The 15,064-nt window shown below is 45.9% G+C and overlaps 5 protein-coding genes across 5 annotated transcripts; 4 read left to right on the plus strand and 1 right to left on the minus strand.

Annotated features, from left to right (window-relative positions):
- The first annotated feature begins 193 nt into the window (after positions 1–193).
- Positions 194–1,769, plus strand: F4822DRAFT_48035 (aflatoxin B1 aldehyde reductase member 2). The gene is made up of 2 exons (XM_051463546.1): positions 194–935; positions 1,013–1,769. The coding sequence occupies exons 1-2, from the start codon at positions 600–602 to the stop codon at positions 1,733–1,735; spliced, it is 1,059 nt and encodes a 352-aa protein (XP_051320228.1). The 5' UTR covers positions 194–599; the 3' UTR covers positions 1,736–1,769.
- A 620-nt stretch (positions 1,770–2,389) lies between these two features.
- F4822DRAFT_388254 (uncharacterized protein) lies at positions 2,390–5,175 on the plus strand. Its single transcript, XM_051456870.1, has one exon. The coding sequence runs from the start codon at positions 2,809–2,811 to the stop codon at positions 4,522–4,524; it is 1,716 nt and encodes a 571-aa protein (XP_051320229.1). The 5' UTR covers positions 2,390–2,808; the 3' UTR covers positions 4,525–5,175.
- On the minus strand, positions 5,140–7,234 carry F4822DRAFT_388256 (uncharacterized protein). The gene is made up of 2 exons (XM_051456871.1): positions 5,647–7,234; positions 5,140–5,449 (listed from the first exon to the last, which is right to left on the minus strand). The coding sequence occupies exons 1-2, from the start codon at positions 7,002–7,004 to the stop codon at positions 5,440–5,442; spliced, it is 1,368 nt and encodes a 455-aa protein (XP_051320230.1). The 5' UTR covers positions 7,005–7,234; the 3' UTR covers positions 5,140–5,439.
- Positions 7,235–8,485: 1,251 nt separating this feature from the next.
- On the plus strand, positions 8,486–11,291 carry F4822DRAFT_388262 (5-methyltetrahydropteroyltriglutamate-homocysteine methyltransferase). The gene is made up of 5 exons (XM_051456872.1): positions 8,486–9,450; positions 9,532–9,685; positions 9,784–9,880; positions 9,995–10,058; positions 10,125–11,291. The coding sequence occupies exons 1-5, from the start codon at positions 9,120–9,122 to the stop codon at positions 10,685–10,687; spliced, it is 1,209 nt and encodes a 402-aa protein (XP_051320231.1). The 5' UTR covers positions 8,486–9,119; the 3' UTR covers positions 10,688–11,291.
- A 272-nt stretch (positions 11,292–11,563) lies between these two features.
- On the plus strand, positions 11,564–13,924 carry F4822DRAFT_424936 (Metallo-dependent phosphatase; the record flags this gene model as incomplete). Its single annotated transcript, XM_051460248.1, has 5 exons — positions 11,564–11,834; positions 12,050–12,072; positions 12,131–12,931; positions 12,991–13,399; positions 13,512–13,924. 5 exons carry the CDS (start codon positions 11,564–11,566, stop codon positions 13,922–13,924), a joined length of 1,917 nt encoding a protein of 638 aa, XP_051320232.1.
- Positions 13,925–15,064: the final 1,140 nt, after the last annotated feature.

Raw genomic sequence — 15,064 nt, forward strand, 5'->3', positions numbered from 1 at the left:
CTTGCGATTATTAATATTCTGCTTGCACAATTCATGTTTGTATTTTAATAGTACCTGCTAGGAGGGCAATCCGGGCGAATAGGTCCCCGAACAGAGGACAAGCTAATGATACTAGGCGTTAGGCGATAGGCGAATTACCCACGATCTCCGTTTCTAAGTGCATTACCTACATGTACCTACTTCATACTGTAGGGCACTTCATAGGTACATCCACCTACCTAGGTACGTAATTGATCTCTCCAGCATACGCCTGTAACTTGCGTGAGTCACCTCATACCTTAGCTAATCGTATGTAACCCCGCTTGCCGTGGATTGTAGTGGGGGTTCAATGAAAATAAATAGGGATAGGACGGTACCTGGATGGATACTACCGTGGGTATCTACGAGGAACCGGCGGTGCCTGTAAAAAGCACGTCAACTTACTATCCCGTACGTGGATGCTGTTACCTTCCCCGCTCTTCTCTTAACTCCTCCCAATCGGCGATCGAGACTCGAAATCGAATACAATATAAATTCCTAGGCGTAGACCGAGTTGTCTTCATAGAATTGTTCAACCCAAACCTTGTAACTTGTCTGCATAAGAATAGACAATCCTCAACATGCCTCTAATCGCTTCTGCACCGCGAAATCGCATCATCCTAGGTCTCATGACCTTTGGACCAGATGTATCGGCGGGCGCTCGTATTACCGATATCAACGAGTTCAACAAGGTTCTAGATACCTTTCAAGCTCGAGGCTATAATGAGATTGACACGGCACGTGTCTATATCGGGGGTCAACAGGAAGCCTTCACTCGCGAGACGAAGTGGAAAGAGCGCGGGCTGACGTTGGCCACTAAGTTCAAATATCCTGCCGAAGCCGGTGGATATCAGGCTGCCAAGGTTGTCGAGAGTTTGGAAACAAGTCTCAAAGAGCTCGGGACGGATAGTGTGGATGTGAGTCTACCCAATTCCGATTTTCTCACCTACTCTTTCTAGGTTCTCGTCTTTATACTGATGTATGCTATTTGTAGCTCATGTACCTTCATGCAGCTGACCGCGCGACACCCTTTGCTGAAACGCTCGAGGCAGTAGACAAGTTACACAAGGCGGGCAAATTCGTGCGATTCGGTATCTCGAATTTTACGGCGGCCGAGGTAGCTGAGGTAGTATTAACTTGCAAGCATAACGGTTGGGTACGACCAACAGTATATCAAGGCATGTATAATGCTATTACTCGGGGTATCGATGCGGAGTTGATTCCGGCTTGTCGGCGATACGGGCTGGACATCGTAGTATACAATCCTATTGCAGGTGGTTTGTTCAGCGGCAAGATCAAGAGCGTGGATATCGATCCAGGCGACTTCAGTCGTTTCAGCACCAAGAGTAGCACGGGTACCAACTACCGCAACCGATATTTCAAAGAGAGTACGTTTCAGGCGTTACAGACTATCGAGAAAGCGATTGAGAAACATCCGGGCTTGACATTGATCGAGACTGCGCTTCGATGGGTGGTACATCATAGTCAACTCAAGATTAAAGACGGAAACGATGGCATCTTGATTGGTATCAGCTCGCACGACCAACTCGTGAGCAACCTCGATAATTTAGAGAAGGGACCGCTTCCGGAGGATGTTGTACAGGCACTTGACGAGGCATGGCTAATCGCGAAGGCGGATGCGCCTAATTATTGGCATAAGGACCTCGTGTACACGTATGATACGCGGGAGGCACTTTTTGGGGCGAATGCAAAGTAGGCATGTTTTATATCCATGGATGGTTGTCACTGCAAGCTTTAGCGAGACGCAGGTAGATCAATGCATTTTTAAGAGTGTTCAAGAGTGATGATAATGTAGTGGCACCACATGAGTTGTAGAATATGATCACGCAGCATTTGAGGCTGACCGGTTTGCTGACACCTGACTAGAATAATAAAAGTGAAAAAATATAGCGAAGCAAATGCGACACGAAGAATGCTAAAACTGAGATCCATTTTAGAACATCAGTTATTAATTATTACCGGTAATACGGCAGACTGTACTACATTAATTCCAAGTTTATTGGTCAACTAACCTTGTCCCCGTTATGACTGGTAAGCTGTAGCCCCGCATTACGGCAACCTAAAAGTGGACTTACCAACCAATGAAACCCCCACACATAAGGACACAATAATACGGTACGCTCTTGCCCCCATATTGGACCCGCCCTGATGATCTTCATAACCTTCCTTGGCAAGCTTTAAAGAGCAGAAAGGGGATACCTAGGTACTTAGGTAAATAATGCATTAATCGATAAGCACAAAACATTTGAACAGGGGTATTTTTCGTTAGCGTGCCCCTTAGTGAACCAACCAGTATGAAATACCACCTGCTTGGGTGTCATTTGACGAATTTCTTATACTTTCTACTTTACTTTTCTTACCAACTCGCATTGGCTATGCATACGGGAATGTCTTCATGTGTGTTACTTTGAACGAATAGAATCACCTGACCCTTAGTCTCTCTCTTAACACCCTAAACCCCCTACTATATTGTCACTTTCGGATCTTTTCGCTGCATTACCTACGTAACCGTACCTACACCACTTACACCGGTTCGTATCTAAGATTTGAAACTGTTCTTAGATAGGATATCCGATTCTACATTTGCATACACTTACATACATTTACATTATTATTCTTCCCATCGTCTGTCCACTCACCTATTCCAACGTTGGGATTGGGTATAGTTACCTAGTATAATATACTTCTCACCTAATCACTCGTTACTATTTTTCTCTTCTTTTCCTTTTCTTCTTTTCTTCTTTTCTTCTTTTCTTCTTTTCTCCGTCTATGTCTTCCAAATCAAAACCCAATTCGATCTCGAATTCAAATAATACCCGCTTATCTAGCATACCGGCTCGCTTAAAACCGACATCACAATATTCTAAAGCCGAGCCGTCGCCGCTGTCGGCTAGTTCCTACGGATCTAGTGTTGAAGACTACATCGGTAGCGGCACCGATACCGTCGGTGGTAGAACACCCAATTTCGATAGACGGTTATCCTTCGTACAAGAGGACGACGAACGTTCCGATATTAGTCGACTACGTAGTCCCCGTCGATTTGATATAGATTACTCCGAAAACTCGGAAGACGACGACGATAGCACCATGCCGGATCCTAAGAGACCTACTTTCTTCCGCCCCACTGACGGCCGCTCCGTCACACCATTACTTAAAAAGTCCGATGACGAAGATGGCCGTGGCAGAGCACGGTATAACAATTCACGCCCGACTTCTCCCCTCCCTATTCCCGTTTCTACCCCTTCCTCCATCGGCACAAGACCTACCTTCTCACGACAATCCACGATGCGATCACGATCTCCCGATACCCAAGCGCGCATGGCTGCGCGTAAGAAATACACCTACGCTGCCATATTCCTCGTCGTTTCACTCATATCATTCTGTGTGCAAACTGAATTGGGTCGTTATGTACAGCACGAACTTGGCTGGGATAAAGCCTACTGTATGCTGTACTTAACACACGGCTCATGGGCGCTGTTATGGCCCGCTCAGTTATTGATATTGCGTATTCAGAAATGGAACGTACCGTGGCCAACTTTCTGGCGCCGACACGTCTATCTATTGCGTTCCACTGCGCACATGGTTGCCCAGCAGGAACTCGATATCCCGCGCCACGTTATACAGCGCAGTCCCTGGCCTTACCTTATCCGCACTACCGCTTTCATTACTTCGGCCCTGACGATAGCCGGTTTGAGCTGGTATGTCGCTGTTAATATGACGAGCCCCAGCGACTTAACGGCCATATACAATTGTTCGGCTTTCTTTGCCTACGCCTTTAGTGTGCCCTTGCTTAAGGAGAAGCTACGCGTCGACAAATCCATTGCGGTCCTAATAGCGATCGCCGGTGTTTTGATTGTTGCGTATGGAGACTCGAGGGGAGAAGGAACGGGCGACGAAGCCAATACCGAGGCTAGCGCACGGTTCCTGGGTAATATGATTATCGGTGCGGGAAGTGTGCTGTATGGTCTGTACGAAGTCATGTACAAGAGATGGGCGTGTCCCCCTGAAGGAACGTCGGCAACGCGAGGTATGATCTTCGCCAACGCCTTTGGCAGCTGCATTGGTACCTTTACTTTATCGGTATTATGGTTCCCTCTACCCATATTGCACGTACTAGGATGGGAGACATTCGAATTACCAACGGGTGAAGCAGCCTTCTACCTATTCGTTTCAGTTATTATGAACGCAACATTCGCGGGTAGTTTCTTGGTCTTAATATCTCTGACAAGCCCTGTTCTAAGCTCGGTGGCAGCACTTCTAACAATTTTCATCGTGGCAATTGCCGACTGGCTTATCACGGGTCAGAGTATGAGTGCAGCGGCTATTGGTGGAGGATGTATGATTGTCGTTGCCTTCCTGATGTTGAGCTGGAGTACATGGCGAGAGATGACGGAAGATGCGGAACGAAAGGCTGCAGTAGATGTGGCAGGTCCTGTCGACTGGAGTAGCGAGGATAGTGATAAGGATGGGGATCGGTTGGATTAGAAAGTTTCGAATTGAAATTTCCTTTTACCTTCTACGATGTACCCATTCGTTCTCCTTTGTGTTTAACGGCCTCCCCCTTTTCTCTAAATGCATACATGGAATCTTAGAGGAGTCGGGGTTATGGATATACGGACTCATCGATCGGCCATATTACAAGGGTGGCCGTGTTAGAGCGACGATAGACATTGGGGATTTGAATCATCCGTGTTGGATCTACGAGGATCTTGTGTTACTTGGTTGGTTATCCTAGATATTGGCGGTATGGATGCTATTATTATCTAGTCACCATACTACTACAGGCGTTACTCGGCGTATTTGATTTAGGACCTGGTGTTAGGCTAGGTAATGGTGGAGTGCATCGGTTTAGAAGTACCGACGAGCATCGCTTGTCTATTTCCCACGCAGACATGCTATGGGAACTGGTGGATTGGCTTGGACCTACAACAGATGCCTGCCATTTCGAGAATCAAGGGGGATATAGAGGATGACATTGTATTACCAGTTCAATGGCATCTTAATACAGGCCTATTAAAATACGTAAATATCGTAGGTGATTGAAGTTAGCATACCAAGAATTTACAACCAACTTTAAGAATCGTGTCTACAGTAATGTTGTACATGGCAACTCGGAGTAGATTACCTAATATGTACGAAATGCCGACTTAGGTCTAAGGTACATAAGTATTCCTGAATGGTTCTATCCCCAATGAAGGTGGTATGTGCGGTAGAGGTACTTGTTCAGCACTACCTGGGTAGCAGCACCACGGAGTTCCTTTCGGCTACGTATAAGCCAATGCATTGCTAGCGTAATCGTTCATAGATCTTGGTCATCAGTGGCGGGTGGATCAATGTCCTGCGTATATAGCCATAAGCTTGAGAAAGGTAAATGAGCGACGCCGTTGAAGGCAAATCGCCTTAGCGACCCCTGACTTATGTCTCGTTAGCAAGATGTTCGTATATATCAGGTCATTTCGGGATACCACGAACGAATACTCCATATGCTAAGAGTGCAGGCATCCAGTTCCTTAGTCCTAAGGGTTGTCTCAAGACATGGGATTATAAGGGGTATGATAATTGGACATTGGAGAAAGTCATCCAAAAGTAAGAAAATGCTATACTAACAAGATCGGACCGTCAAGTAAATTCATAATCCCAACATGACCATCGATTTCCCGATCCATATTAGGACCATTCCCTTCATCGTCATGCTTGACGAACACACCCTCCCTCTCCACTTTCCATCCTTTAACCCCACTGTGCTTTACGAAATCAACGGCCATCTCCCAGGCTTCTTTGTCGGCAGCATCACCGCTCTCGAAGATGCGAAGGTTTGCCCAATTTCCGGCGTTTGGTTGCTGTTGTTGCTCGTCGGGGTCGGTCGCAAAGGTCAGCTCGCGCATTAGCGAACTATAGGATGTGTTGCGCTCCATCCAGAGGTCCGCCGGGTCGATGTGTTTCATTTCTTCTTCGTTTTCTAGAATTGGGTTCCCAGGTCGTGGTGTCAATTGTACGAAGAAGCGATCCAGCTTAGGTGGATGTTGTAGGAGCACCTCAAAGTGGGATGATAAAGGAAAGATAGCGATATAGTTAAAGTCAACAATGGTAGGTGGTATGAGAGGGGCATCGTTGGGATGTTCTTCGCAGCCTAGGAGTGCCCCGAGCATAGATGGTGGTCGCCGTAGGAAGAATTCGTAGGTTCTATAGACTTTGGTAGATGAACCCTCATTAAGAAGGATGGATGTCCAAGATCGCGCAGTGAAGAGTGGACAGGCCGGAGCTTTCCTATAACGAAATGAAGAGGAAGTGGTGGTAGTCGTCGAAGGACTCGCCAATGATGGTTGGGATGCTCTAGCAGTATCGTACTCGGCAATTGAGGCTTGATAATCTAATAGATGTGATTCCGTATGCTCATTTGACTTGTCACGTGTAGGCCCCCTTTTCGTCCTGGCGAGTGAGAGGATGTGATACGGGATACTGAACGACCAAGCATCATCTAGAAAGAGCATCCTAGACATAAACGCAGCGAGTGTTGTCGGAGGAGCGATGATAGTAAATCTCAGGGGGTCAATGACTGAGAAAAGTTGATCCCATAACCATTCAAGGTCGACGGTACGTATCTCGGGAGTGATGTGCCTAACATCGGCATCCTTATCCACGAAATCCACAACCATAGTGAAAGTAGTGACCCCACGATCAAGCCTATTTTCCTCTAGGAACCGTAGAAGAGGTATAGGATTTAGCGTAAATGCCCTGAGTGATGACATCTTGGGTCGCCATAGTATATGACGGAATAAGCTAGGAAGTACCAAAGATCGCCAAGCCCTGCAAACGAAGGATGCTGTCTTGAGTTTCTGCGAGAATGGAGACTCAACATTTAACAAGTCATCACTTGGTTGGTCATGTAGCCGAACTTGTGATGGAGCTGGATCATCTAGGAATTCGAAGATGTGTAACAATACTTCTGGAGGTATACGATCCATTGTGCTTATTGTTGCTTTGGATACCTAGGTACGTGAATAGATTACGTAGGTGGTGTTTAAAGTCGCGGCGAATAATCTCAAGAGATAAGTAGCCCTAAATTTTGATCCAATTTCATCCCGACGTTGCAAGATAATCCAGGAAATATGATACTTTGGTGTGTAAGCTGAAGTTGATATTGATAGGTCTCTCCTATGATGATGTTTGAATTTGGATGTAGATGATACGGTCGGCGAATCGGTCAAGTGGATCCGACTGATACATCCATGAACTTAGGGGCGCGTGGGGCTGAACACCTAGGTACATGTATAACAATATCCCCCGCTAGAAATCCCTTATAGGTTTAGCTTACGCCGTATATTCATGTTTTATTCTTTTATTCTCTCATAGAAATTGCAAGGGAAAAAGGGTCGCAAGATAAAATATTTGGAGAACCAAACTACATACATGTAATACGGAACTTTTAATTACCCAAGTTTCTATCATGCTAACGTCAAAACAGATATTTCTATTGGATACCTATAGATGCGTAAGATACACTACCCGATTCTTAAACGCCGTATTGAGGATGTAGGTAATATCATTTTTGGAGGATCCGGGTTCTGATCTGCCAAAAGAATTCCCGATCCAAAGGAAAGATTAACATGGTACGAAGCGCCTCACAGCACCATGTCACGTCCTTTAGGTAAACTCCAAATCTTGAAGAAATCTTACGTATTGAGGGAGGAGTCGAAGAAAGTATTAAATATTAATGGTACCTAGGTAATACTATACGACGAGTATAGTGAATATGCCCTAGGGGAAACGTTATGCCTCCTTTTAATTGCTAGTGGGTTAAATTGTAACTAGGCTAATCATGTCCTGCATAACGTCATGGCTGTACTGCAAGTGTCTTGAATTCAATATGTCCGAGAAGACAGCGAAAACACACGAAAATACCTATACATTTACTAACGACCTGCCTACCTAGGCATCATATAATATGAGGAGTATATATATGTACCAACATAAAAAGTCCGAGGTGGCTTGCACAAGATAACTCCTATCGCGTAACTGTTATCGTGAGACTTGGCGATATCGTGCATCGAATTTTTAAAACCGGCGTATCCTCTTTTCTAGTCAACTTGAAATTGTTAGAAGCGGTCAATGCAATTGACACTGCACCTTCAATAATAAGGTTCTGGTATCGTGTGATCACACATGATGATACCTTACATACTTAGGTACCTACATATACGTAAAACGAACCAACACGTTACAGCTGAAATAAGGAATCTTGGGATTGTTGACATTCGGGTGCGGTCCCGCGGTTGGAAAGTTGTAAAGTCAGCATTGACAAAGGCGGGGGTGAGCAGGGGTATGAGGCTTAATGAATAGAAAGTACCGTGGGGAAAATGGAGAAATTATGGGCAACCAAGGACGGCAATGAAGAAAATCGAATCAGGAGGCGACGATGGGACCGTCTTAGTCGCGTTTTAAATACGCCGTCTGTCACTTCCCATACTCTTAATGCTTTCTTATAAGCCGAGCATCTTAAGTTCCCACTAATCCATATCTAGTAAATTAACCCGCTATGGTGACTGAGTACCTACCTAGCTTCATGTACATTGCTTCCATATTCTTTCTCACTACAATTAACTGTATACATCGAAATATCAAACGCAAACACCATGTACTCTTGATACGAAGGGAACATTCTCTTGTGCCCCTCAGATGATTGATGTTCTCCCCTCCTTTTTCTCTTCTGTACCAAGGTAGGAGCTACCCGGATATAGGTAGTCACGATACTTATCCCCCCCTACCCTTACATCTTCCTCCTCTCTATATCCTTCCCTCCTCTTACCCAATATCCAATAGACACGGAGGGGTAGCATATCCCCACATCCACCTACTTATATACCCTGTAATGGGGTAGACGAGTAGATAAAAGGGATGACGTCTACTTGTTTTCTTAGTTCTTCTATTCTCCAATTGTTCTTGTAGTTCTTATACCCTTCTTGACCGTCGAGTAAAACAAGTGTCGCGTACCCGTTTACTGTCCTTGTCTATCTTTCATCACAAGAGTGAACCAAATCGAGTCCCTAAAGTAGTCATCTCAACCTTGAATCATATTCAATATGCCGGCTAACAAGCAACGGCCTCCCTTCCGTGCTGAGCACTTGGGATCCTTACTTCGTCCAAAGGAATTAGTCGAGAAGCGTGTTCAACTTGATGACAAGAAGGCCCTCGACATTGCCAAGGACACTGAACTCCACTCCCTGGAGGACAATGCCATCAACGAGATTGTCAAGCTCCAACTAGACCTCGGGTTCCACGCTATCAATGATGGTGAATACCGTCGCCATCAATTCTGGGGAACCTTCTTCCCTAACCTCGAGGGATTTGAAGAGATTCAGAATCCAGAGTGGGAGATGTTCCGGATGTATGTCCCGGATACTGCTGCGTTCAGTAAGTCCTGTTATCCTAGCAATGAGAGCTGGTTCGATCTTAGGTGTTGAGCTTAGGTAGTGAACTGATATTCCGTTCTAGCCGAGACGGGTCACAAGCCTGGTGAGACCATTGTCTGCGTCAGTAAGATCAAGCACGTCGGAAGTGCGTATTTATCCGATTGGAATTACCTCAAGAAATTAGTTCCTGCCGATAGAGTGAAGGATTTGAAGATAACATTAGCCGCTCCGGAATGGTATGTCTTCCTGTCATGCCTTATTGACATTGCTCGTCGTTATGCCTGGTTCAAGTCAAGGCCAAGGTTAATAAGTTGCTGATGTATCGAGAGAAAAGGTACCATCTGCGATATAAGAAAGGCAGAGCCTACCCGAAGGAAGTGTATGCTAACGATGCTGAATACTTCGCCGACATCGCCAAGGCCTATCAAACAGTAAGTCAGATTCTTAAATTATTTGCCTTCTCGATCGCATTCCATGGTGTGGTGTGGTATATATTGTAGCTATGTTGACGTTTATCATTCGCCGGTGCTAACGTGACACTGTAGGAGCTACAGCTGCTGTACGACAACGGCTGCCGAAACGTCACCATTGACGACCCAAATCTAGCGTGTGAGTGGAGCTTGCAGTGTTTACACCATTGGCTCCGACATGTTCTGACTTAGATTATGATTGTAGACTTCTGTGACGAGAAAATGATAGCTGGATTTAAAGCGGACGGCGAAGATCCTGATGTTATTCTCGACTCGTACTTGAAGTTATACAATGACTGTATTTCGTCGCGTCCGGCCGATATGCACGTCGGAATCCACCTCTGCCGTGGAAACTTCGCCTATAGTAAGCATTTCTCGGAAGGTGGATACGATCGAATTGCCACGAAACTCTTCAACGACATTGGCGTCGACACATATTTCCTAGAATACGATACGGAACGAGCGGGCAACTTCGAGCCTTTGAAGGAGCTACCACCGCACAAGAACGTCGTTTTGGGTGTCATCACCAGCAAGTTCCCCGAGCTTGAGGATATTAATGAGACGCGCAACAGAGTTTTCCAAGCGGCCGACATCATCGCGAGAGGTGCTGGCCAGACGCGCGAAGAAGCTCTCAAGCGAATCGGTGTTAGCCCGCAGTGTGGCTTCGCTAGTCACCATCTTGGTAACGCTGTGACACGAGAAGACATGATCGCGAAGCTAAAGCTAGTGAGGGAACTCGCCAATTCAATCTGGCCAGGAGAGCCGTAAGAAGTGGTGACAATTACGCATAGAATTATTACATATCTCGCATGGAAAAGGGTTAGTTCTGGTTGTGAATTTGGGTTGTAGCGAGGAGTCGAAAATATGTATTCAACATGCAAATTGGAAGGAAGTGGAGAGAGGGAAATCTAACGCTTCAACGATTTTATGATGAAAAAGCTGACCGGATCACGTTCTCACAAAATTCGGATCGGGGTACATCTTTTGCAGTTGAGGTGGCGCTCAGTACATATGTGTGCGTGTGGACGACGATACGATCCTACCCCTTGGTATGTAAGATTAATTCGTATGTGACATGTCACCTAAAAAAGAAAAAGAAAAAAAGATTATCATGGTTAATAAGATTTCTAATATTCGGGATGGGTTTGATCGTGAAGGGAATTGGCTGACGACTAATTTTTTTGCTTAGAAAAAGAAAAGGCGGCGGACGGTCAAGTCAATTCTGGGGTGTGGTTGTACAAATCGAGTGAGTTCCAGCGATAGAAATACTGAATTTACTTGAAAATAGCCCCCCTGTCCCCTGAGGGTTTAGCGGATTACCAACGGATAAGACCCTATTTGGTGGGATTTGTTTCGCTAGCTCGCGTGTGCATGTAGGAACCTTGGAAGATGGGGCTGATTGGTGACCCCTATCGGATCCTAGCTGGCAACATCCCGGTCCAGTCTTTCAGGGCTCACCTTGCGTGCTGTCTTGTCCGCTGTTACTGAGGGCGCCAACGAATCGTGTTCCACTAAAACATCATCAAACGGTCTGAAGCTTATCAGCTTACCGCCTTCACATCTTTGTCATTTGAGATATTTGCTCTCTTCTTTCTTTCTTATTCCAAAATATTCTCATATTGACATCTACTATTGTTTTTCAAGATGCCTGACAAGAAAACAGAAGTGCCTCCCGATGAATCCGTTACTTACAGCTCGGGAACCCATCAAGGACCCCCGGATTTAAGACTCTTACATTACAATGACGTCTATCATGTCGACCAATCCAGTAGCGAACCCGTGGGAGGAGTCTCTCGATTCATGTCACTCATAAAACATTACGAGGAAGATGAAAAATTTAAAGAGCAGCCCGATTTGGTGACACTATTCTCCGGAGATGCGTTCAATCCTAGTTTGGAGAGTTCTGTGACGAAAGGTATGCACTGCATTGCGACAGAGGACACGCACCCCGGATGAGTGTATACACTCGTCTTATATCCTAAAATGAATTATATTCGCCTTCGATGAACATGGGGACACGGCAGTTGAGTTCAACGAAATTATCGTGAATTTAAGTACTGCTCTTGAAGCCATGGGCTAATGTGACAAATTGGGTAGGTGATCACATGGTTCCCTTACTAAACGACATAGGGACGGACGCCGCAGCGATAGGAGTATGTATGGTGTTCATATCCATGCGATCGATTATTATAGCTGATCGCTTCCGAATAGAATCACGATCTCGATTTTGGTGTTCGTCAATTCAGACATCTATCCTCTAAATGCAATTTTCCGTGGCTTGTCGCAAACATATTAGACCCTGCCTTAGGAGACTCGGTGCCCATCGGAAATTGCAAAAAGACGCACATCATCACATCATCTAATGGCATAAAGATCGGATTAATAGGACTCGGCGAGCGTGAATGGTTAGCTACTATTAACAGTCTACCTCCTGATCTCATCTACAAGTCTGCGACCCAGACCGCGAAGGAGTTAGTTCCTCAATTACGGGCTGAGGGGGCTGAAATTGTCATCGCCATAACACATATGCGGGAACCGAATGATAATAAGCTTGCCGAACAGACTGATGGTTTAATTGATATAATTCTTGGAGGTCATGATCATTACTATAACCATAGCTTCATCAAAGGAACCCATGTTTTGCGCTCAGGGACCGACTTTAAGCAGTTAAGTTACCTCGAAGCGAGGAGACGGTCCGATGGGTCAGGAAGATGGAATATTGATATCATACGAAGAGATATCACTTCCGCCATTCCCGAGCATGTGCCTACTGTCGAATTAGTTGAGAAGTTGACTGCTAGTCTCAAAGCGACACTTCAGAAACCTGTCGGATATACAGCCGCCCCACTTGATGCAAGGTTTCGAACGGTTAGGTTGAGAGAGAGCAATATAGCGAATTGGGTATGCGATATTATGCGTCATTACTACTCGGGAGATTGTAGTATCATGGCATCGGGGACTGTCCGTGGTGATCAGGTCTATCCACCGGGTCCGATCTTATTGAAAGATATTGTAAGCATTGGCCTAACTCTTATTAAACTCCCCCGACTGGCAACTAACTACTATAATAGATGAACTGCTTCCCATTTGAGGATCCTGTCGTGGTTATCAAAGTTACTGGCCAAGCTATCTGGGACGCCTTGGAGAACGGCCTGTCTTTGTACCCGGCGCTCGAGGGTCGCTTTCCGCAAGTATCTAATATCACCTTCAAATTTGACGGCGAGCAACCAACCGGATCGCGCATTTTAGACGCGACAATTGGTGGTCAACCGATCGATATGACTAGGAAATACGTCCTAGTGACACGGGGCTATATGGCTCGTGGAAAGGATGGATACGATAGCCTTCTAATTGAATCAGAAGGTGGAAAAGCTGAAGAGATCGTGTCTGAAGAAAATGGGATCCTCATCTCTATGATGCTCCGCCAGTACTTTATGTCGTTACGCGTCATGGGGCAGTGGAAGTATTGGGGTAATAATAGTAAGTGGATTTACCCGTATTTCCAGCTTCTTATATAAGGGTGCCGTTATGATGCACTCCCTTGTAGTTTCCAGGACTTCATTCAAGTAACACCAGCTAACATGTAACGTAGTGGGCCGGCATTGGAAGCACGTCACTAGCAAAGTCAGCGTGGCCCATACCCATCACGATCCCACCCCAACCACAACTCCGGTCAGCCCAACAATGCGAACGAAGGTCTCGGGATGGGATAACTGGACCCCGCAAAAGATTCGCGAGCGGAAGACGCATGCCACATCAGTCGACGAGTCCGATAACGAAGAAGGAACTGAGGAAGGGGAACGAGAGTACGCCGGCGATATCGACACAATTGACAATGAGATGCAGATCATGCGTAGAGTGTTTGCTAAGTGGGCGCGGGTTGCGAAGGTGCAGACGAGGCTTGGAGAAGAGTTGAAGAAGGGTGAGTTTCAAGCTGATTGGACCAGGGCGATTGCGCCGAGGGTTGAAGGGCGTATTGTTTGTGTTGGTGGGGAACAGAGGTAGGAGATTACGCCAGCTCGGGAGGACGGAACAGATAGGATATCACGATGACAATTATCATATGGCGTCTGGCTATAGAAGGAATATAAGGGTCGATTCAAAGGGTTTCGAAGCTTCATCAATTTACCTGCACGAGATATTACGCCTAAGCATACAAAAGTCATTCAAAACATAAATCAAGATAGGCTAGAAAAATTAAAGAACGCCACCCAAACTCTTCACCACATAGCCTTCTAAATTATACCTTTCCGCATTCCACCAGAGTATTTGTCTCTCCCCGAGACTCCTCATGATTATATGAGACTCATTGGGGACCGCCAACTCCATCTTGTGAGTCAGCCCCAAATTCTTGTTTGATTTTGTTTAACCATCCAATAATGGTCTGGTTAGTGTCCCCGAGTAAAGTACTACGTGCGGAAGTGAAATGATCTACGGCCACGGAAACGAAATCGTCTGCTGTTACAGTAATGGATCCGTGGGCTGTTTGGGTAGGTTCGTGTTCTGACTCGCTATATTCGTCTTCCGAGCTGATAAGTTCGTATCTTAGGTCGGTAGATTCACATTCCGAATTAGTAGGTTCGTACTCCGAGTTTCTCGTGTTCTCTTTGCAAGATACACAGAAAAGGCTCTCAGGAAAAGCTGCGCAGGCGAAGAATACATCCCATGGGGGATTCTTGCATTCGGTGCAGATGAAGTCATGCCTGGTGCCATACAAGTCTCTCGAGTGGTCCAGGGATTCGTGACCATATGCGATCAATGCATATTCTGAGCCATTCAAAAATATCAGGCAATGCCCGAGTTCATAGATGCGTGGTAAGAATTCTTATAGTATGACGAAGGCGCGCAAGTCTCTGCTTCGGCGTTGTTCCTTGTGGCAGCTCTTGCTGTCGCAATGAAGGATCTCCCCGTTTCCAATCATGGGATGTTCTGCCATACGCATCTAAAAGGTTTTCGTCGGCCCCCCTGCGCCGAAGCAAGCGAGCCGTCTTCCAACCCCTGCGCTGAGTTGCATAATGGAGAGGTGTTTCAATAAGACTTTTACCTAGGTAGCTACTAAGTACCTATCTAGGCAGGCAATGTAGAAACTTAGGGCTCGCATTATCCTGCTCTTCAATTCGGTCGACTGATCCTGAACCAACCAAC

The sequence above is a fragment of the Hypoxylon trugodes genome, assembly GCF_022578975.1.
Source record: "Hypoxylon trugodes strain CBS 135444 unplaced genomic scaffold F4822scaffold_1, whole genome shotgun sequence".
Taxonomy (NCBI): domain Eukaryota; kingdom Fungi; phylum Ascomycota; class Sordariomycetes; order Xylariales; family Hypoxylaceae; genus Hypoxylon; species Hypoxylon trugodes.

Coding starts and splice junctions, on each gene's coding strand:
- F4822DRAFT_48035 (XM_051463546.1), top strand. CDS start 600: ATGCCTCTAATCGCTTCTGCACCGCGAAATCGCATCATCCTAGGTCTC. Junction 936..1,012: donor TCGGGACGGATAGTGTGGAT/GTGAGTCTACCC, acceptor TGCTATTTGTAG/CTCATGTACCTTCATGCAGC.
- F4822DRAFT_388254 (XM_051456870.1), top strand. CDS start 2,809: ATGTCTTCCAAATCAAAACCCAATTCGATCTCGAATTCAAATAATACC.
- F4822DRAFT_388256 (XM_051456871.1), bottom strand. CDS start 7,004: ATGGATCGTATACCTCCAGAAGTATTGTTACACATCTTCGAATTCCTA.
- F4822DRAFT_388262 (XM_051456872.1), top strand. CDS start 9,120: ATGCCGGCTAACAAGCAACGGCCTCCCTTCCGTGCTGAGCACTTGGGA. Junction 9,686..9,783: donor ACATTAGCCGCTCCGGAATG/GTATGTCTTCCT, acceptor TCGAGAGAAAAG/GTACCATCTGCGATATAAGA. Junction 10,059..10,124: donor TGACGACCCAAATCTAGCGT/GTGAGTGGAGCT, acceptor TTATGATTGTAG/ACTTCTGTGACGAGAAAATG.